A 21,715-nucleotide genomic window follows, 5' to 3' on the forward strand; every position below is an offset into this window, starting at 1 on the left:
TTGGCCAAGTTCACGGTGATACGACTGCCTCTAGCGCGTTTCTACCTGTGTCAGTCTCCTGCTTTAAAAAAGCGAAACGCGAAAAGTTCTTTTACGTTTTGACTCATTCTTGAAAGAGTTCTAAAAGCAGCAACAGAAAACAAACAAAATCCCCACGTCTCTCCACTGTCTGTAATTTTCTCTCATTCTTTATTATAGTGTCATTGTTGTGTCTGCTTTGTCCATTCCGGCCATCAAGAGCCGTCTCAGCCCTGTGTTCCCCGAGTTGTCTTTCTGGAGTGCCCTCAGACGCCATTAGGTCTGGTGTTTCCACCCTGGCCTTGATCCTGTCTCTGCAAACTCTGTGCCCCTCTGCTCTCTGAGGCAGCGTACCCCTCCTCTGTGTTCTCCGAGTGAGAGCTCCCTGACCCTGGGAACGGATAACGATGTGCCTTTTTGAAATCTGGTTTTGTTCTTTCTCTTCAGAACTCTCCTTCCCTTTCCCCAGGTATAAAAGCAAAACAGAACAGAACAAAATAAGCCTCCCCATCAGGTGTACCTTTCTCAGTTACTCAATTTATTGTCTTCTGTTGACACTCATTTCTTAATTCTTCTAATAGTTAACTTCGATCTTTCATTCTGTCCTTTTTATTTTTTCCTCAAAGTATCTTCAGTTTAGCAGCCAATGATAATTTGTTGCTTTTTTTTTCACACACACACACGCACTGTATTTTATTTTTACAAGAGATAAATCAACTGACACCAAGCATTGTAAATGGATGACCACAACAAAAGCAACAATGATTGCAATTACCAGACAAGAACCACACTCATACTATGTCATAATATTGACATTCAGTCCAGTAATCCTCCACTGTAACAGCTCCTTTACTTTGCAGTGAAAATTGATTTGTATATTCTTTGCCTCTGAGTCCTTGTGGGATTTTTTTTTTTATTCAAACAGAAAGTCACAAAAATTATACTCATCCTCATCAGTTCACTCAGTCCCATGTAATTAATTTTTTTTTCATCTTGATCTTTTGTTAGCACTTTTATGAGTTCATCGGATTTTCATTAGAATTCTGAAAATGCTTATTCATTCTGTTCAGCAGTACAGTCAGTTACCAGAAACCTGTACTTGTCAGAGTCTTTTCCATGAATTTCTTGAAGATGAAACGTTTTTTATAGGAACATTTTTGCAAAAGCATCCGAGTACACCCAGAACTGTCTGTAAATGACAAAAGGCTTAAAAATGACCATGGTTAAAGATTTGATGAAAGTTCAAAATAATGCAATTGACAAGGAAATTTAGTTATTTCTGAGATACACATTTTACAGTAATAACTAGAATTATGACTTATAACATTATACCAGAACATATAAGATTTTTAGAAATTTCTTGTAATGTCTGAAACATTTATATTAACATATTTCCATACAAATAAATCAAAGAAAGTTTAGTATTAGTTTTTGTTTGTTTGTTTGTTTATACTGCAGGATAATTTGTTGCTTTTATTGTTAGTAGTAGTATTAGGAAAATTATCTACCTTTGATATTTCACTTTACAGTTAGAAAACGAATTCAAATATTTTAGCTCATTTTATACCCACACCTAGGCCATGCCACAGGCTGAGTTATGGCAAATCAACATTTCGTGGAGACTGAGGCTCTATTCCACCGAAGAGAGCATTGCTGTGCCGTTAGATCCGGGTCCTCCTGATTGGGGAAATGTGTGTCTAACCGATATATCATCATGCAGCATCTTCTAGGTCTGGTTGGTTGGTCAGTCACCATTTCCTGTTCATTTGCTGGAGTCTGACTTTGTCCTTTCACGCCTTGCACTGTGGTCCAGGCATGGAAGCAGGAAGGACTGAATTATGGAAGTAGTTTCCTTACCTGTCTCCTGAACTGCCATCTCACATCTCCACTAGCTTCCACATGGTCCAGAGTGGTCCTTCATTTACAAACATCACCTCAGGTCAAAACTGCATGCAGTAGCACAGGGAGATCAGCTCGGTGCTTTATGACCACCTAGAGGGGTGGGATAGGGAGGGTGGGAGGGAGATGCAAGAGGGAGGGGACATGGGGATATATGTATATGTATAGCTGATTCACTTTGTTATACAGCAGAATCTAACACAACATTGTAAAGCAATTATACTCCAATAAATATGTTTTTTAAAAAAAAAAAACTGCATGCAGTGAAAACATAAAATGGTTCCTTCACATTCAGAATAAAAAGTAAACTCACTGGTCTGGCACACTTGGCCTGTGTCTGGCTCCCCAGCTTATGTCTACCTCTTCTGTACACAGTGAAAGCACTGTGCTTTCTCCAACCATGATGCCTTGTCACAGCCCATTCTTTCTGCTGAGAATGTGTTTTCCCTCCTTTGCTTGGTAAAATCCTGCAAGTGTCAGGGGGTACCTCCTCCAGGAAGCCTCACCAAATCCTACTCTTCCTTTGAAACTTATCTCAGGTGTCATCTCCTCCAGGAAGCCTTCCTACACCTCCTCCCTTCCCCTCTCCTCTGGAGTTAGCAATATGCTGTTCTCCGGTGCCTCCTCATTAAAGTATGTTGGCAGCTCTGTGTATTTTAATTTTGCGCTACGGGCCTCGATTGTGACTCCTTCCACAGTCTCTACCAAAGAGTATCTAATCAGTAAATGCTTGCTGGCTGAATGAATGAAGAGCTTTCTACCTGAAAGTTCCTGCACTACTATGACCATGCCCTAGATTTATATGTATGTTTTGCAGCCACAGAAAAAAAATTCACAGGTCTGAGTCATCCATTAGCATGAGCTTTCATGCCTCATGTTCCAGACATCCTTTACTTATTAGTTATATTTTAATTTTTCATCAAAGAATCAGACATGTTTATAGATTCTTGCTGTGCATACATTTTGAGAACTTTATGTAAAACTTCTTCCAATTTGCAATCAGAGTTTCACATGTGACCCTAGCATCTGGAGAAGCATTCACTGTGTTTTTTCAAGTTCCTGGGAAAGTTTTCTAAGACACTGTTTCATGAGCAGTGTTTATTTATTTTCCTAATATATGTCAAAGGCAATTTAGGGCCCACACTGTTATCAACTACAACTCAAAATGAAAGCCCATTCATCAAAAGAAGACACATGCTTTGAGATTTTAACTGAACGTATATTTATATCTGTCTTTACAAATATCCTCTATTGAGCAAGTGTGCAGAAAAAGACTATTTTAGAGTTCTGTTGTTATTTTTTGGTCAGTATCCGAGAGGAATTTTTGTTTGTTTATTTGTTTTTACTAGTTAATTAACATCTAATCTATTAACTAGACAAGGTGTATTCATAGTCACCGTTCCTCTTGCGCTCAGGCCTCCTTAACGAGTTTCTTGTGATTTTTTTTTTTTTTTTCCAGGAGGAATGTCAGAACTACATCCGGGTACTGTTGGTGGGTGGCGACAGGTTATTTACCTGTGGAACCAACGCTTTCACGCCGGTCTGCACCAACCGCACGGTACGGCTTCAGGTGGAGCTTTGACAGATTTTAATACCAGGAAAATCCAAACATTCTATTAAAACCCTAGTTTTAAATGTGTTTCTATTCTCCAAAGAGTTGCTTTTTAATTTTAAAAAACATCTTTTGTCAAACTGAAAAAATATTTGATGTATTGATCTATTACTAATAACACTATTGTATAAAGAACTGGTAATAATTATAGCTTGTTTAATTAAATTTAAATATGCTTTCAAACTATTTCTACCAGCTTTTTTCCCACCAGTCCCTAAACATAATCCTAAACGTATTCTTATTTCTTTTTCTTCTTTATCGTAGGGAGGCTGTTAGGTATTAAAATAACCCTAAAATCATAATCCAAGTGAAGAAAATACAGTTTACAAATTGGATGAGAAGGGTGTCAAAAAAAGTAAAGCAAACTAGCAAACAAATGGAACCCTAGGAAAAGTAAAGTTATATGCCACCCTCTGTCTTTTTATTTTAACCTGTCGTTATTGACGGGAATTTTCAGCATCCAGGTCTTACACCTGTAGAACTGCCGGGTTATCAGAGCACATGTGTAATCTTCCTAATTTGGGATATTCATTTGATCTTCCTCCAGGAACATGATGAAGAAATATCACTATGTTAATTTCCTGGTTACACACTTTCTCTCAAAACCTGAGCTTACCATCCTCTTTTACTGTTCATTATTTTCAAATAACATTCAGTTATTGGAAAGAAAGGGAGGACGTTGATGATAAGAAGTGATGCTCACAGAGAGATCCCTAGGTACCGTGGCCTGTCCTAAGCACCGTACAACTTCATCCTCACGTTCACCCTATGTGGTGATTATCCTTTGGGTCACCACTTTATAAGAGTCTGAGGCTTAAAGGCTTTAAGTAGCTTACCCGGGGCTACACGTCTAATAAAGCAGGCAGTGTATCTGAGCCCCCCTGCCTAACCCCTCTGCTCTCATACCTCTCAGGTAAGAGTAAAGAAACCAGAGGAGCAAAGATTCCCTCCGCATCCAAAGAACTTTTCTCATTCAGTGGTTGTTCAGCTCCTCAAATGCTGGATTCCCACCACTTGACTCCAAGACACTGAGTTGCCTCTCTGAAAACTAAAAACTAAAGGCTTGGAAATTTGGGCTACGTGGTGCTAAATATCCACACATCCTTACCGATGAATGCAGTTTGGGGCTATTCATAATATTTCGATTCACTTTTATTGATAAAATTGTACCTAATTTTTATTGCAATTTGTATTTCTATGAATATTGAAGTTGGGTTTTTTAATTAAAGTGGAAAAATCTGCACTGTCCCATGCATTATAAGTAAAGTCATAGACAAGAATCTAACTTCATCTTTTGTGAGTATCCAAAAGCCAGAGGTTCAGTAACTCTCAAAGGATGATGAGAGAGGTTGATCGGTAGATTGTCTCAGGATGACCACCGCGTACTGTTCTCGTCCAAGCCAGAGTGCAGAGGTTTGTCACGTTGTACGAGCCCCAGAGAGTTTATCGTGCGTGCTTCATTTGCAGTTTGGGTGGGTATGCTCCGTGAACGCTCTTAAAGGGGTTTCCTGGGGGATAATTTGTTTCCCTGTCCCGTCCTCGCACCTAGCTGAGGAACCTGACGGAGATCCACGATCAGATCAGCGGCATGGCGCGCTGTCCTTACAGCCCTCGGCACAATTCCACGGCTCTCCTCACGGCGGGCGGGGAGGTCTATGCAGCCACGGCCATGGATTTCCCCGGACGCGACCCCGCCATTTACCGGAGTCTGGGCGTCTTGCCCCCTCTCCGCACCGCGCAGTACAACTCCAAATGGCTCAACGGTAAGTCTTGCCTTCACTCCCAGTTTCCCCTCTCGTTGGTCTGTGATGCCCGGTGACTTGGTGCTCAAAAGCAAACTGTCACCGTTTCTAAAAATAAAATAATGTCTTCATTTTCTAAAGAAATCAAAATGTACCCGGTTTTGGATTTCAGTGTGGAAAGGCATCAGACGGCTCTTTGCCAACTCGGAAGAGAAGTGATATTCTCCACACTTAGGGCATGATAATAAAGCTAATGCTGATATGAGCATTCCTCAAACTGAAGCTGCTTTTTTTTTTTTTAAATAATTTTTTTATTTTTATTTATTTATTATAAATTTATTTATTTATATTTATTTATTTATATTTATTTTTGGCTGTGTTGGGTCTTCGTTTCTGTGCGAGGGCTTTCTCCAGTTGTGGCAAGCGGGGGCCACTCTTCATCGCGGTGCGCGGGCCTCTCACTGTCGCGGCCTCTCTTGTTGCAGAGCACAAGCTCCAGACGCGCAGGCTCAGTAGTTGTGGCTCACGGGCCTAGTTGCTCCGCGGCATGTGGGATCTTCCCAGACCAGGGCTCGAACCCGTGTCCCCTGCATTGGCAGGCAGATTCTCAGCCACTGCGCCACTAGGGAAGCCCTGAAGCTGCTTTTTCATATTATTGTTTGCAGTTTAGGAAATCTGATGTCGTGTCAAAGGTATCTGTAGCCTCATGTGCATTCTTTCTTAACTTCTTTATTAGATACCTAAAAAGGGAAATTACTAGCGTTTCATGAAAGTTTCAGGCAATTGTGTAAAAGAATGTGTTTGGCTTCAGGTAGCTCCAAATAGCTTGACCAATTTTTTTTCATTTAATTTTTTATTGTATATTGGAGTATAGTTGATTTACAATGTTGTGTTAGCTTCAAGGGTACCGCAAAGTGATTCAGTTCTACATATACATGTATCCATTCTTTTTCAGATTCTTTTCCCATATAGGTTATTACAGAATGTTGAGTAGAGTTCCCTGTGCTACACAGTAGGTCCTTGTTGATTATCTATTTTATATAGAGTAGTGTGTATGTGTCAGTCCCACACTTCTAATTTATCCCTCCGCACCACGTTTCCCCTTTGGTAACCATAAGTTCGTTTTCGAAGTTTGTTTCTGTTTTGTAAATAAGTTCATTTGTATCATTTTTTCTTTTAGATTCCACACATAAGTGGACCACATTTTTTTGAAAAAAGGTGTCAAGTCAGACAACTAGAAGGTCAGGGTAGGTGTCTTCAGAGTTGCTCACTTCAGTGACTCAAGAGTTAGGAAGGGACCCAAGTCCTGTCACCACTGTCTCTGCCACCCACAGTCGGTCAGGTTGACCCTTAGGCTAGCTCTGCTCATGGGTGCAAACCTGCGGCTACAGTTCCTGGTACTGCATCCAGACATGACAGCATCCAGTGGGAGAAGAACCACGTTCCTTGTGTCCTTTTTTTGAAGAAATCAGAAACCCCCAGAAGACTTCCCTAGAATCCTGGGCTAGAACTTGGTCACTTGCTCAATTAGCAAATAGAAAGTGATTCCAGCCACCCAAATTGAAGTTAAAGTTGGCTATGTACTGAGACCTGCCGGCTGAAATTCAGCCTTCTGCATATGGGTACGTTCATGTGTGAATATGGTTACACACACACACACACACACACGCTAGCAAACACAATGTTATTGATAGATGTATGCACCATATGTAATCCATTCCCTCAATCGTTTATTTGATAGTTTGCATAAAGATGAAATCTTGTAATTGCCATGATAATATTTACTATTTTGAGCTTTCAAGTCCTCCAAAGATTTACTGGCTTTTCATCGAGTACAAGCTCATTACTGAAGACCCGAGTTTCTCACCTCAGCACCGTTGATGTTTTGGGCCAGATAATTCTTTTTCGGGGGAGGGAGTTTGTCCTGATTGTTGCAGGACGGTTCGCTGCATCCCTGGCTTATACCCACGAGATGCAATAGCATTCCCCACCTCCTGAATTGTGACAACAAAAACTTTGTCCAGAAACTGCCAGATATTCCCTTGGGAAAATATTGCTTCTCTTTGAGAACCACTGGTTTAGAATGATCACTTATGCATATTTATGCGTATGTGTATATATACACACAAGCATTTTGTCAAATAAGATAGTCAAACCAGCCATCACAGTCTGCCTTTAAAAGACTCCCTTGTAGAGGAAAGAGTATTCATCCAATTTCTTCAGCAAGTTGAATGACTCCGTGAGCTTCCAAAGGGCAACGTGAATTGTTTTCTCAAACCAAAGCAGTAACTAGATTCCCTAGGTTAACATTATTTCTGTTGAACTGGTTTCAACTGGACCTTTCGACTCTCTGTGGACGGTCTCCTTTCCGCTCTGATGCTTTCTTTCATCTGTGTAGCTTAAAGTTCTTTCTATTCATTTGTTGAGTTTTACTGGCCAAGCAGTTTCCAGTTAAAAATCAAAATGACTTATTCCCCAACCACAAGCATTGCATTTAGAGTTTGCTGAAAGCAAAGTAAAAATTAATTCGGAGTACAATCTCTTTCTTTTCCCAGAAGCGACACCGTGAAGAATATCTTGGGAAAATAATTCAGGTTATGGCATGAGTTAGAAACACTGTTTCTTTCCATGTAACTTAGATGCCCAGGCTGATCAGGTGCTCAGATTCTGTTAACCCTCTGGGTGCAATCTTTCCCATTTGAGAGTCAGGTGATGTCATAAGGACAGTTGAAGAGCTCACCCAGGGTTTCCACAGTCACTGTAGGCATATATGTCCTAAAATCATAAATGATATTATCCAGCAACTGTGGCCATTACAAATAAGTCCAAGGTGAACATGGTGGAGCCGTCACTCCGCTCACGGTGTCATCATAATTCGCATGGCACTGAATTGTCCCGCTGTCCTCAGGGAGCGTCGCCCTCTCGTTCCCCACCAGGAAGGCCCTCACTCCCAGGGCAGAGCGCAGAGAGCCCTGAGGGTCCCAAGTTCTTCTGTGTTGAGTGTTGATTCCCTCTCCTGTGTTCTCTTGGGACACTTTCTTCTTCTACTGAACGCTGAGGTATCATTTCTACCTCTGATTGGCCCTGGTTTTCTGCTCTGACCCCCCCTCCAGCATAGATTCTGGCCTCTGAGCCCCACTGAGCTCTGCTTCTGTGCCCCTGCTGAGCCCGGATGCAGGGACATTTATTCTCACGGTCCTCCTTGGAATCCACACTTTTCTTCCCATCTGCCCTTTGACCAGACACCCTGTCTCTGTTCTTTCCGCTGTGCTCTGGAGTAATTTTCTTTCTTTACTGGAGGTTGGTGCCTTACCTGTTATCCTTTTTTTTCACATCCTTAAATTTCTTGCTCTCTGGTGACAATCACCATCTTTTTATAAAAATGCTCAGATCTCCTCCCTCTTCCATGAGACAAAGACAAAGAAATGCAATGAAGCTAAAAACACCCTTAGTTCTGCAGTATCCAAGAAGGGTCCTATTTCCTGTGTGATATTAGGTACCCACTAAATGACGCTCATATTCTTCTCCCGAGTTTTCAACTGATTGAGGATCAAGGCACAGGAGTCACCAAATGGAGATCAGAGAGTTAGATTTGTTCTTGATAGAGCTTAGTGTTGGAAAATCCCAGGGCTGGTGTGTTAAGAGTATGCAGATTATGACCTGCTGAATGAAGAGGTACAAGCTTCCACGTGGGGTTGGCAGGCAGCTTCCTCAGCATCCGACCTCTCGTTTTGGGGAAGTGAAAACCCTGGGGCTTTGATTGAAGGTGCGGTTTCAATACACTCACGCAAAGAAAGTACAGTCACAAGGTTTATTACTTGCAGATCCCAGAACCCAGGCCCCAGGAGCTGGGGAAGGGCAGCCCTCCATCCCAGGTCAAGAGCAGGAGATAGAGAGGAGGGTAGCAAACACCTGTTAACTTACAAGGTTATCTGGGCAGAGGTCACTGTCTTTTCGTGGGCTCAGTGGTCATATAAGAAGGTAGGGGATGGAGGCTTTGGAGGTGGAAAGTCCTGCCGGCGAATCAGTGCTCACCCTTCAGGATGCTGATTTGTCTCAATTCTCGGTTTCCTTGTTTGCAACCTGGAAATAACTTGCCACCGGACCTGGTGGTTGTGAGATAAAAAATCAGACCATGAAGATATGACGAATATTAGTGGCATGCAGCAGGGACTCGATAAATAGACGTAATTACTGTGAACTCCCCAAAGTCTGATACGACATCGGATGCATAGTGGCAGTGAGTAAATGACTGTTGGCTGAGTGCGTGGAGGAACATTTTGGGCTGTGGTTCCTGATTACTGACACCTACCAGCCTCTTGTTTCCTGGCTTTCCTGACACTGACAAGCCTCCTCTGTGCTTTCCCCACTGTGGCCCCTGCCGCCCCTCTGCGCTGGGCTCTCCTGACTGCCCTGTCCTGCTTCTGCCACATCCAGGTCCCCCAGACACATTCCCCTCACTGCCCAGTCCGCAGTACCTCCAGGTGTTCACAGGGCTCAGGGTCCCTGGGAGGCCATCAGTCAGCTGACAGCTGCTTACAGGTTATGATAAGCAGAGCTCATGTCTTTGGTTTGGACATTTACCAGTTTTTTGCCAACATTTCTCTGTTGACGAAAGAGAACTTTCTCGGCAGGGGAGGTGTGGAGGACAGCACCTGTGAACCGTGGTCAGCAAAATTTTTGTCTTCAGCTTCCCTGCTGTGATTAAACTGTGTATAGGATAATTTGCCTGTACAGGGAGGTAGACCCTTTCCATAATTGGGTTAATTAACTCATATAGGGCAAACTCATGGCATGACCGGTACAGCGGTCGCTAGCGTGTCTTGTTCGCCTCTGCCAGCCCTGTGCAGGCATCTCCCTCCTCAGCCAGCAGTCAGGCACCGACCAACTCCACTTCCTCAAGCCATGCCTTCGGCGACATTTTGGATGCTGGCTGTGTTTGTTTTGTTTGTTTCCTAGGGTTGCTGCAACAAAGTGCCACAAACTGGGTAGCTTAAAACAGAAATGTGTTCTCTCAGAGTTCTGGAGGCGAGAAGTCCAAGATCAAGGTGTCGGCAGCCCGTGCTCTCTTTGAAGACTCCAGGGGAGGGCCCTGCCTCACCTCTTATAGCTCCGTAGCCCTCAGCATCCCTTGGCTTGTGGCAGCATCATTCCGGTCTTTCTCTCTCTCTGTTCACATGGCCTTCTTCCTGTGGCTCTGTGTCCTCACGTGGCCGTCTTCATATAAGAACATGGGTCCTATTGGATTAGGGGCCCCCCTTATTCCAGTATGACCTCATCTTTACTAATTATATCTGCCATGACCCTATTTCCAAACAAGGTCACATTTATAAGTACCAACATATATTTGGGGGGATGATACAATGCAACCCGCAATAGTGCCCTCATCAGGAAACGCTCACATGTTGAAATCTTAAACTTCTGTGTCTTATTTTCCAATGACACTGTTACATCTCTTTCTGTGTTGCGGGTGAATCCTCTGGCCACTCAGTCTCCTGGTCTCAGCTGTGTTCTCCTCGTTCTCGACAGACAGCGCTGCCTTCTTGTTCCCAATAATAAGCATCAGAAGTCCTCAGGTAGGGCTCACGGGATTGCCGTCTTCGCCCAGGGCAGAGCCGGCCTGCACCCGTTTCCTCCTTCCATGCTCCAGAGCACTGGGGTGGACAGTCCATCCACTTAAACTGTAGCCTTATCCACTGTGCATCCCTCCTCCACCTCACGATCTCTGGGGAAGGGGTGCCTCTCTCTTAGGCAGCATTCTAAAGTGGATTTCACCTCCCTCATTCTGGGTCTGAATTACTCCCTCAAAGGGCTGCAGTGAAGGCTTGGCAAAAATCAGCACTCTGACCCTCCAGAGCAAGAGAAGCACGCAGCACAAAGGATGCTCTTCAGGTTGTCAGAACATGTACACAGAACATGGCAAGTCATGACCCTTCAGGGACCCAAGCCTCTGGGGACCTCCTTTGCTTCAGGGCTACTCTTCAGGCAAATGGTGACATCAGGCTGTCCAGGGTGACGTCCTGCCAGGATACAGAGAGCCCTGAGTAAGGAACTACCAAGCCTCTAATCTTCCCACCACACCTCCCAGAGACCCAGCATAAATACTACGTGGTAGAGTTCCAACAACCTGCCCTGAGCAAGCTAAGCGCCTTGGATCTAATACCAGAGTTCCAGGTGCATTGTCTTATGACACCACCCCCATTACAGCTGTCCACCAATGAGTGGGTGTCCCGCCTGCGCCCCTGCACCAGTGCAGCAAGACCCAGGTGGTGGCCGTGCCATCAGCTGTCAGCAAGGGCTGACGTGGAGAGGACAGCAGGGCTGGCTATGGCCCCTTCATCGGGTTTTCTCTTTCCCAGCCTGTGTGATCTGACTCCGCTGCTACCTTGCCCACGTGCCCTCTCGGCATCCTTTAAGGCGGAGCGTGCATTTCCCTGGCTGCACCGTGCCTTCCTCACCGTGCTCCTTCCCACATGCTGTTTATGCTGTTTTTCTTCCCTTGAGTTTTGCCTCCTCTGTAATTCCTGCTCCTCTGTAGGTTCAGTTGGAGTTGCAGTTTCCTCAAGACTCGGTGGGTCCCTTTCACCCCTTCTTGACGGGCGTTGTGCGTGGCTGTCTTCACCCCACGGTACTGGAGCACGTGGTCCCTGTCCTGCTCCAACCCCACTCGCGCCCCCATTTCACCTGCAGAGAAAGCTGAGGTGCCGCTGGCCAGCCCCCAATGCTTCCCTGTGCTGTCTCCTACGCACGCTTGCTCCTGCTTTAACCTCTTACATGCATCGCCACTGGCTCCCTCCTCTCTTCCAGGGATTAGCAGACGTTTTCTATAAAGGGCCAGAGAGCGAATATTTTAGATTTTGCATCCGTATGGTCTCTGTTGCAGCTTTTCAATTCTGCCATCGTAGCTCGAAGGCAGCCATCACCAATGCATACACGAATGCTGTGTGCACACACAACTTTATTCATAGCCAGCAGGCAGGATCTGGCCTGAAGGCTATAGTTTGCTGGTCCCTGTTCTATCTGGAGAGCTCTCAGCCCCAGGCAATCCAGCTGGCCGGTGGGTTTAGCTCCATCTTCTTTGCTCAAATGCCGCTTCTCAATGGGACCTCACCCCTGACCACCTTATTTGAAATGACTCCCTCCTCCATCTAGCCCTTTTTTTTTTTTTTTAATTATTAGCACCTTTAATTATTATTTATTTATTTATTTATTTATGTGGCTGTGTTGGGTCTTCGTTTCTGTGCGAGGGCTTTCTCTAGCTGCGGCAAGCAGGGGCCACTCCTCATCGCGGTGCGTGGGCCTCTCACTACTGTGGGCTCTCTTGTTGCGGAGCACAGGCTCCAGACGCGCAGGCTCAGTAGTTGTGGCTCACGGGCCCAGTTGCTCCGCGGCATGTGGGATCTTCCCAGACCAGGGCTCGAACCCGTGTTCCCTGCATTGGCAGGCAGATTCCCAACCACTGCGCCACCAGGGAAGCCCCCATCTAGCCCTCTTGATTCCCCTTAGCCGCGTTAGACCTTTATCCTTAGCGTTATGCTCTTTTAGTACTTGTCTCATTTCCTCCACTAGAATGAATGTTCCCCAATGGCCAGGCTTACTTGTTGGTCACTGATGGATCCCATATACTTTCAACAGTGCTGGACACATAGTAAGCACCCAATACATCATTTTTGAATAAATGAACTAATAGATGAGTAGTTTACATCTTTGTTTTCCCCACCCATGAGTTTCTGAATTCCTTGAGGGCAGGGATTAGGTGGGATCAATTTTTGTGTGGTCAGCATTTCATACAGTGCCTGAAACACAGTTGAGGCTCCATCAATATTTGTTGAATGACTAGGAGATAGGCACATTTCATAAGTAGCAGAAATATGAATTTTGTTGTTAACAAAGGGAACGTGTCATATTAGTTGTAACCCAGAACTTTAAAAATATAGATTTGTATGTTTGAAACCAATGCAGGTCCAAACATTTAAAGAATCTTCTTTTGCCATTCTCATTTGGACTCCCATTTTCAACCATTACGTATTCAGTTAGTTATCAAAGACAGTGTGATTAATTGGATAATGTTCTGGAGGAATTTGAAACATTGAGTTATATGTTTGGTCATGACTATAAGTTTCAAAATCGAATTTTTTCCCCTGTGCCAAAATCACTCTTAAAACAAACTTATGTGTTTAGAGAAATACCTTAACAGCCTTAATGCATTAAAATACTAATTGTTAATAACCCTTATTAAATGATTATGGTAATGCAAGGTAATAAATGTTTAATGGTCTATGCTTAAAATAGAGAAGCTGTAAGACTTGCCTTCAAGAAACTGGCAATCAAATCGGGGAAAAAGTCAACCCATGAAAAGGGAAAAAAAATACATCTCCAAACTAACATTGTACAAATTGAGTTTGTGGGTTCTGGGGGAACTGCTTGCTTGCACATGGGCTAAAACCTCGGTAGGAACTTGGAAGAAGGAATCTATCAGTGAGCTTTCAGCGTGGACATCTTTGGGGGCCTAATCTCACTGGCAGGTGGCGACCTGCTTATGTTCCTTCCCTGGAGGCAGCGTTTGTCTCTCTCCTGGGTTTTCTCCACGAACTCTGCTGCTTCCTCCCATTCTCTGAGATCCCAGCCTTGACCTCACCCTGGAGGAAAACACACTTGAAATCCATTGTATCATTTTTAATGAGCTATTACGTTTCCAGTTAAGAAAACTCTGTCTGTAACAATCTCAAATTCTCCTGGTTTGAAATAACTCTATTGATGATACCCAGGCATTAAATAGACTCTTTGAGGTCTTTAAAATACAACGATTAACCTTCTAGTGATTAAAGATAACTTACTTGGAGGGAGAAAAATCCTGTGCTTAACTCAAGGAAAAATAGTTTCTGCTTATCATGAAGACAGGTGCTTTGTGGAGCTCCCCTGCTTCTCCCTGGGAGCAGACACCACTTCTTGGGGGTCCAGACACGGCCAGGCTGGGGTTACCCTGTTGGGCTCCATCCTGGGGACAGTGAGATCACTTTTGGCAGTCTACACAGTGCAGTCCCTGAAGGTGTGAACAGTCTGCACCAGGCTCTCCCTGGACAGACAAGATTTGCTAAAGCAGGAAATTCATAAATGCAGGCAGAGTTCCCAGACGAGCAAAATAAAGACAAGCGGGGCCTGGGAATGAAGTATACTTGTTTAGGAAATCTGAAGTGTTTATCAAGGAGAAGAAGCTAGGTAAAACCCAGAACAAAAATCATGATTGTAGAGTCAGCAGCCTAGTTTTGTACTTTACCAGACAGCACCTGGGGAGATGCTTTCAGAGGGGCGTCCTTGTGAACAGTGGGCTCTGTTCAGTACCGCAGCTGAAAGGCTAACAGCTGACAGCTGACTCGTGAAGTTTCAACTTGTTAGGGTGATGACACGTGGACTTAGAGCATGGGAGCGAAGTTGTGTGACATGAGACCCAGCATGACGAGCTGCCCTTTTCTAATTTTCAGGCTTGATCAAGCCTATCAGAGGGCTTTGGGCAGATTGTCTATCTTGTGCGGGACGGATGTAAACACTCTTTGGAAAGACTGTTGTAAAACAAGTCTGATGATCTTTATAGGGTCAGAAAAGAGTTTAAATAAATGGCCTCCCTGCATACCATTTGCCTGTCTGTGCACCTGCTGGAGCCTCTGGTACATCCAGTTGTTACTCCAGGTGCAAGGGGGAGTCACAGTGGCTCTTCACAACTTACCAGGTGGATGGGACACTCCATGTACGTGTTATCTGAACCAGGGCCACATGCTGAAGCATGCACGAGCTAGGATTTGAAGACAGATCCTTCCCCCTCTGTGGGCTCCTGGCCTCCCCTTTGTTTAGTCAACATCTTAGGAAATACCGCCACCATAAGCTGCCTCCGTCTCTCTCCTGATGTCCACATTTTTATGCACAAGTTGCCATGGAAGCGGGATACAGGGACTTTGGAAATAGTGGCCGGTGCTTCTTGATTGGTGAAAGCTTGCAAAAGGAGACAGAATGAGCTGGGGTTATTAAACCCAAAGAAGAAGCGCCTGTGGGGTTATTTAACACAGCCCTTTATGGACACAAACATCTGGTAGGTGACAGGAGGGAATCAATTCTTGTGGTGCTCTTTGAAAATAGTGTTGTGTTCTGTCCTGGTCATTGAGTGCTGAGTTCCTGAAAGCTGAGCAGCCACAGAATCCCTTTAGTCTTGTGATGAAGGCTCTATACTTGCCAATAAGTCATTTTGTCACCGAACTCAGGTTCGGCTGCATGTCCCTCAAGAATCCAGTACTGAGAGACGAGTGTTAGGTAAAGGGAAAGATGGCTTTATTGAGGAAGCCAGCCATTCTGGGGAGAAGGTGGACTCATGTCCCCAGGAACCAACTTCCACTCCCCAGGTTTTGCTCAAAGATTAAACAGGGAAAGGAGGAAGGGGCCACGTGCTGAGGAGAGAGTTGCGGGGTATATGATCAACTCGTGGATCTGTTTCAGATTGAGCAGTGGTGAGGTAGCCAGGAGTCAACATCACTGACCTTCTGGTTCCAGCCAGTCTGGGGTCTCCATGCTTGTGGGCAGCATACAGTTAATTTCTTCCACCTGGTGGGGACTTCAGTATCTGCAAAACAGCTCAAAGGACATGGCTCAGAATAGTATCTATAGCCCTTGAGGAGGAACTAAAGGTCCTTGACTTTGTTTAATGGCTAAACGATTATTATTTTGTCTTGCTTGACTGTTTTCCTTTGCTTCTGTATTTTCCCATTTCTCTGATTAAATTTATTCTTTGGCCAAATTTCTTATTTTACAGACAAGAGGCAGGCAGAGGACAGCGGGGGTGGGGCGTTTGTCCTGGGAAGGGTCCTGCTCAGTTGCAATTTGGACTTCCAATTTACACATTTCAAAAGAGAATGGATGGGGCTTCCCTGGTGGTGCAGTGGTTAAGAATCCACCTGCCAGTGCAGGGGACGTGGGTTCGAGCCCTGGTCCGGGAAGATCCCACATGCCACAGAGCAACTAAGCCCATGTGCCACATCTACTGAGGCTGTGCTCTAGAGCCCATGAGCCACAACTACTGAGCCCACGTGCCACAACTACTGAGGCCCACGTGCCTAAAGCCCATGCTCTGCAACAAGAGAAGCCACCGCAATGAGAGGCCCGTGCACCGCAGTGAAGAGTAACCCCAGCTCGCCACAACTAGAGAAAGCCCACGTGTATCAACGAAGACCCAATGCAGCCAAAAATAAATAAATTAATTAAATAAATTTATAAAAAAAATAGAGTATGGATAAATCCCACCCTTTCTTCCCCCATCAAGATGTTATGAGGCCAGAGGCACCAACTATATACACTAAGACGTATGGAAACCTGCGTAAGAAAAAAAAAGATCCACGCAAAGAAGATATGCCCCATTATAGAGAACACAATATGCTATACAGAAATTGACTAGTACTTATATAACCCCTCACGAAAATGTTTTGATGTTCATTGTCTAGACATCATAGCTGTTTCCTGGTCACAGTCCTGGATCACTCCTGACACCTGGCATGATTATTAACATTCCTCCTTTCCTCTCTCAAAAGATTTCCAGTTTGGATCATAAATCATATTGTCATCCTGTTTATAAGATACTCAGTTCTCTGTGTTTCATTAAATTTGTCTCCATATTATTCTATTAAACTTCTTGTTTTCCCTCAGTCAATGCCTTCTCACATTTTTTCATTCACTGCTGAACATTGGATGGTATAATCTCTGTGTTTTTGTCTTCTTTCTTGCCCTGGCCCTGATCAGCTCAGGAGGCAAAGACCAAGCCATCATACGAGTTTACTTATTCTAACTGCACAATGTTGTAGCCCAGTATTTTCTTTCAATTAAATCTTGCACGTTTTCCTCTTAGTCTTTAAAAATATTTTATAGGCATTAAAATATCTCTAAGATCTTTGAATTAAAGTTAATATTCCAATTTTAAAACTCCTTAAGTTTTACAATTCTGCAGGTTAAATGATTAATTCCTGAAAGAAGTGAACCTATACATTTAAAATATAATCAAGAAAAAACAAACATGGTCAATGGAAACTTGCAGCTTTGAAAATGTTCAGAAATACATAGTTATGAAATTACTTATAACTAATTGAACCCTGGACTGTTTGATTTAGTCGAATCTTACAGGAGGTTGGAAAGGCTGCCAGGGGCTTGGTGCTTGGAATGGAGTGAGCCAGCAGGATAGAGAAGGATGTCTCTGGCCCTGTGAGCTAGAACAGGTAGACAAATAGCCAGTTAATGGAGCTCCTGTTGACACTGAGAGAGGGAGAATGCTTGGTGAGAGTTTGGGCTCCTAGGGTACAAGCTGATGTACAGGTGGCTGTTCTCATTTAGGAAGAGACAGCAACATGTCCCTGTGGTACAAGTTGCTCCTACTTGAACCAGCAAATCTATGTGAGTAACACACTTTCAACAGATTATGGTCCCCGGAAGAAGGAAGGAATCATGTGTGCTGGAGCCATGTTTCTAGTCCTACCGAGATGATTTAGCAATGGCTTTCTTTCTGCCGGGTCCTCAGTGAGTGAAGGACCTGGGGCTCCAAAGCTCATGTTACTATGTCAGTGATCACTAAGGACACGCTTGGGCCACGTGCCACTCCCACCTTCACCTGACACTGCCACCACACACACGGGAATTTGGGTCATAAGCTTGTCTTTAAAACTCTTTAGTGTCTCTCCAGTGGCCCTTGAATTCCAGATTCCTCTCTGGATCGCTGGCCTGGCCCAGCCTTCTGCCGCCCGTCCTATTGATTCCTTCCATGCCAACACTAGCTTGCTTCCGTTCCTGGCCACCCTTAGGGTCTTCTCGCCGGCTGCTCTCTCTCCTGCTCTCGGCCTGGAGCCCCGTCCCAACCTGGCATCTGCCCTTTCCCTGCTCCCCTCCTTTCTGATTCTCGAATTCACCTCGCTGCCCTGGCCCCCATGGTCCTCCTCCTCATTGTGATGACTCATTGCTCTGTGTCTTGTTTGTTGCCTTAAGTGGCCTTGAGGGCATGGGTTGTGGAATACCCGGGGCCCAGGACAGTAGGACAGCCCCACAGTGGGTGGTAAGGAAGTGCCTGGTGATGGAGGTGCTCTGGCTGGCATGCAAGCCTCCACCTCTACCACAGACCCTCCACCGTGTTTGGCTCCAGAGCTGCTGAAAGGAACACAGACCCTAATTTGATATACAGAATGCAAATTTAATGAGTTAACCTGTTAAGTAAATACTGATGGTATGTTTACCAACATATGCATTTGTATTAATTTATATATTTTTGTATATGTTTATTATTAATTTATGTATTTATTATTTATATAATAGTTTATATATATAAATAAATAGTGACCTATATTTTGATGATTAGCGACCAAGTGGTACGCACTTGGCATGCATTGCCTTTGACTTTTCACAATGATACTACATATCGGGTATTGTTATCACCACTCTAAAAGGAGGAAACTGAGAATGTAGGTTGTTAAGTAATTTGACTAAGTTCATACAGCCAGTAGGTGGAAGTATTGAGCCATATATACATATAACTCAATCCTATACATATGTATGTCACACACACAAAACATACACACACAAACATGTATATCCATCTATCTATATCTATCTATCTATCTATCTATCTATCTATATATATATATATATCTATTCTTTTCCTAGAAATCTTAAGGAAAGAATTTTAGTATATCAATGGCTTTTAAACCACTTTTTACTTAATTTAATTTTGGTTTAATTATCCCCTCTTAATAAATCTCTAGATAAAATTAGCTTTACTTTGGAACCCTCTGCAGCACATGTTCATGTAGCTGTGACAAGGGAAACAGTGTTCACAATAAAGAGTACCTGAAATCCAGGAATATGCACAGAAATGGTTTTGGTTGTAACCGACATCAACAAATTAAGGAACTGAAAACCTCTGGCTCACGGTGTGTCATGTCTAAATATTGTTTCCATTAACTCCTTTCTTTTTGTGGAATGGCTTGCTACTTTAAAAACTCAGCCTGGCTTTATTTATGTTTCTCAAATTCTGATCACCTTTAATATATACATGTTTGATTACTCATTACCATTATGTGAAGTTCTACTAAATATAAATTATTAAAAAGGAAATCAAAAGTAAATCATGAAATAAAAATTATAGCCATCATTTATTGCGAGGCTACTTTGTACCAGTCTCTTTAATCCTTAGGTTGAATTGTTGTACAGGATAAAGGAACATTCCAGATGTCAGTGGTCCAGCCCAGGGTTTCAAGCTGGCATGGGTGGGGTCAAACCCATACAGGCTCCACCTCCACCATTTTCTAGTCTGCCTTTGACAGGTGTATCACCAGGTGGCCTTTGATTGCAAAATAATTTTGATAGATTTTGATGCTAGTAAGATTTTTATAGAGTTGGAAAATTGGAATTCCTTTCCTTTTAATGTCCATTTTCATCAATTTAGACAAAGATTTCTAAATCAAGAGCCTCTCAGTGATCTAGTCAATCATCAGATTGGACCATTGAACCTGGTACCCCTCCAGACAGATGCAGTAGGCATTGGAATAGACAGGAGACAGAGGGGAAGGGTCCATCCGCATGTTCAGTGTTTAGTTTTACATGGTCAGAATCTTCTCAAAGACGTTGATGCTTTTGCTCTCCTCATTGCTCATGTTTATTTATATTGTGTTTCCCTACTTAGTACTCCCATCCGCATGGTCGCTATTATGTAAGTCAGTGTGCCAAATAAAAGTCCTCATATCATGAAACACAGTTCTTCTTAAAACCTGACATATTTCGTAGAATACTCTGTAATCCGTAACTCAGTATGTCTGCAAACATGAGGAAAAAACCAGCTTCGCCACGCATATATTTGTAATCAGCTGACACATACTCATGTCTGTTTTTATTCTGAATTAGCAGCACCTTCTATTCCTGTGTAGCTCTAATAATAATAATGAATAAAGGAGCTCTTTCATGCACTCACATTCATTGTAGACAAGGAGGCCATTGACTGATTTATGGCTCCTTCAGTTCACTCAGCAGTGGCAGATACTAGCTTATGGTGAATTGCATTTTAACAAGAAACAGAACTTAAACAATGGAATGGAAACAATATGCATCTTATTATCCTGCCTGGTGAGATTCAAACATCCCCTACCTCCAGATTTAGATCTATAAATGCAAGAGCTACTTGGCTGTCTATTTAACAGGTATTTCTGCTTTTCTTCTATCTTGGGAAAAGGAATAGGATGCTGGCTGAGTTTCAGAAGGCTCTGGAGCCTCCTGATGTGACAGCAGGTCACCCATTCAGGGCCCATCATCCTCCTGCAGGACCACTGTGGGGCTGCACGATATGTTTCCAAATGTAGTTCAGCTCCCCAACTAAAATGACCTGTAATATGTGGTGAGTTAGAGAAACACATACACTACGTACCAGGCACAAATTCTTCCCTTGTTTTCCAAGCAGGAAAAAATATAGTTGAGCATTTCTATCTAAAAGGCTCTTTGTCACCCTATCATAAAGTGGGTTTGGGGTGGTTTGGAGAGACATTGGAGGTTCTCCATGGAAAGAGGAAGCCGTGGGCTAATCTGCTTGGCATGATTCAGTACTCCTCCCATATGAGATATCTGGGTGAGATTGTTCCGTGGGTAGACAGTGAACATGATGAACACAGATAGAGGCTCTCATGGTCCCTGCTGGGCACTCCCGGGCTCTGGTGGGCACCATTGGAAATGTCATCTCTGGAGTTGGGGCAAACACTTCCCAGCAATATTCTTGTTTAATAAGCCCTTGGATTGTTGGCTTCTTCTTCTTCCTGCTCTTCTTTCTGTGGCATCCTTGATGTCTCTAATAGCTCCAGAGTAAAGATTCATCTGGGCATCTGTCTTCCCCTCTGGTCTGTTTCCAAACCCTCCTCACCTTGGTTCTGAGTAACCCCACTCAGCACTTTGGTTTCTAAAGCATTGCCCAGAATTCCAAGTCCTGTTCTTGAACGTTGTTAATGTCACTGATTGTCCTCTTGCAGTCCATTATTTTCTTCAGTGTAGTATAATGGTACATGTATAGGCTGTGAGGTCAGACGGTCTGGATTCGGGACATAACCCAACCCCCACTGCTGGCTGTGTGAACTTGGACAGGTTCCTTAACCTCCAGGATTTAGTGTCTTCATCTATGAAATGGGAGGAGTAACACAGTATCTCCCTCTATAATTCCTGTGCGTTTCCTGAGCTTATGAAGGGGGACCGCCCAGTTCAGAGCCTCACACAAGAGTTTACCACTCAACGGGGTTTTTCAACTATAGGCCAGCCTTGAGCTGGAAGAAACCAAGGCAGATCTTTTTACTTTTTCAGCTCCTCGACTTCCTACTCAAGACTTCGTAGATACTGTTTACTATGTGGTTTTCATGCTGTTCGTCCCCAAGTTAATAGCAGAAGTAGGTAGTCA

At 43.7% G+C, this 21,715-nt stretch overlaps 1 protein-coding gene across 5 annotated transcripts in view; it reads left to right on the top strand.

The window, feature by feature from the left end:
* Positions 1 to 21,715, top strand: part of SEMA5A (semaphorin 5A) — a 537,896-nt gene that overhangs the window by 320,706 nt on the left and 195,475 nt on the right. For all 5 annotated transcript variants that reach the window (XM_082454374.1, XM_082454372.1, XM_082454375.1 and 2 more), the window contains 2 exons: positions 3,377 to 3,475; positions 5,079 to 5,292. In XM_082454374.1, coding sequence (XP_082310500.1) covers positions 3,377 to 3,475; positions 5,079 to 5,292 — 313 coding nt within the window. The remainder of the gene's footprint in view (positions 1 to 3,376; positions 3,476 to 5,078; positions 5,293 to 21,715) is intronic.

The sequence above is a fragment of the Balaenoptera physalus genome (assembly GCF_965194825.1).
Source record: "Balaenoptera physalus genome assembly, chromosome: 3".
In the NCBI taxonomy this organism is placed as follows: Eukaryota; Metazoa; Chordata; class Mammalia; order Artiodactyla; family Balaenopteridae; genus Balaenoptera; species Balaenoptera physalus.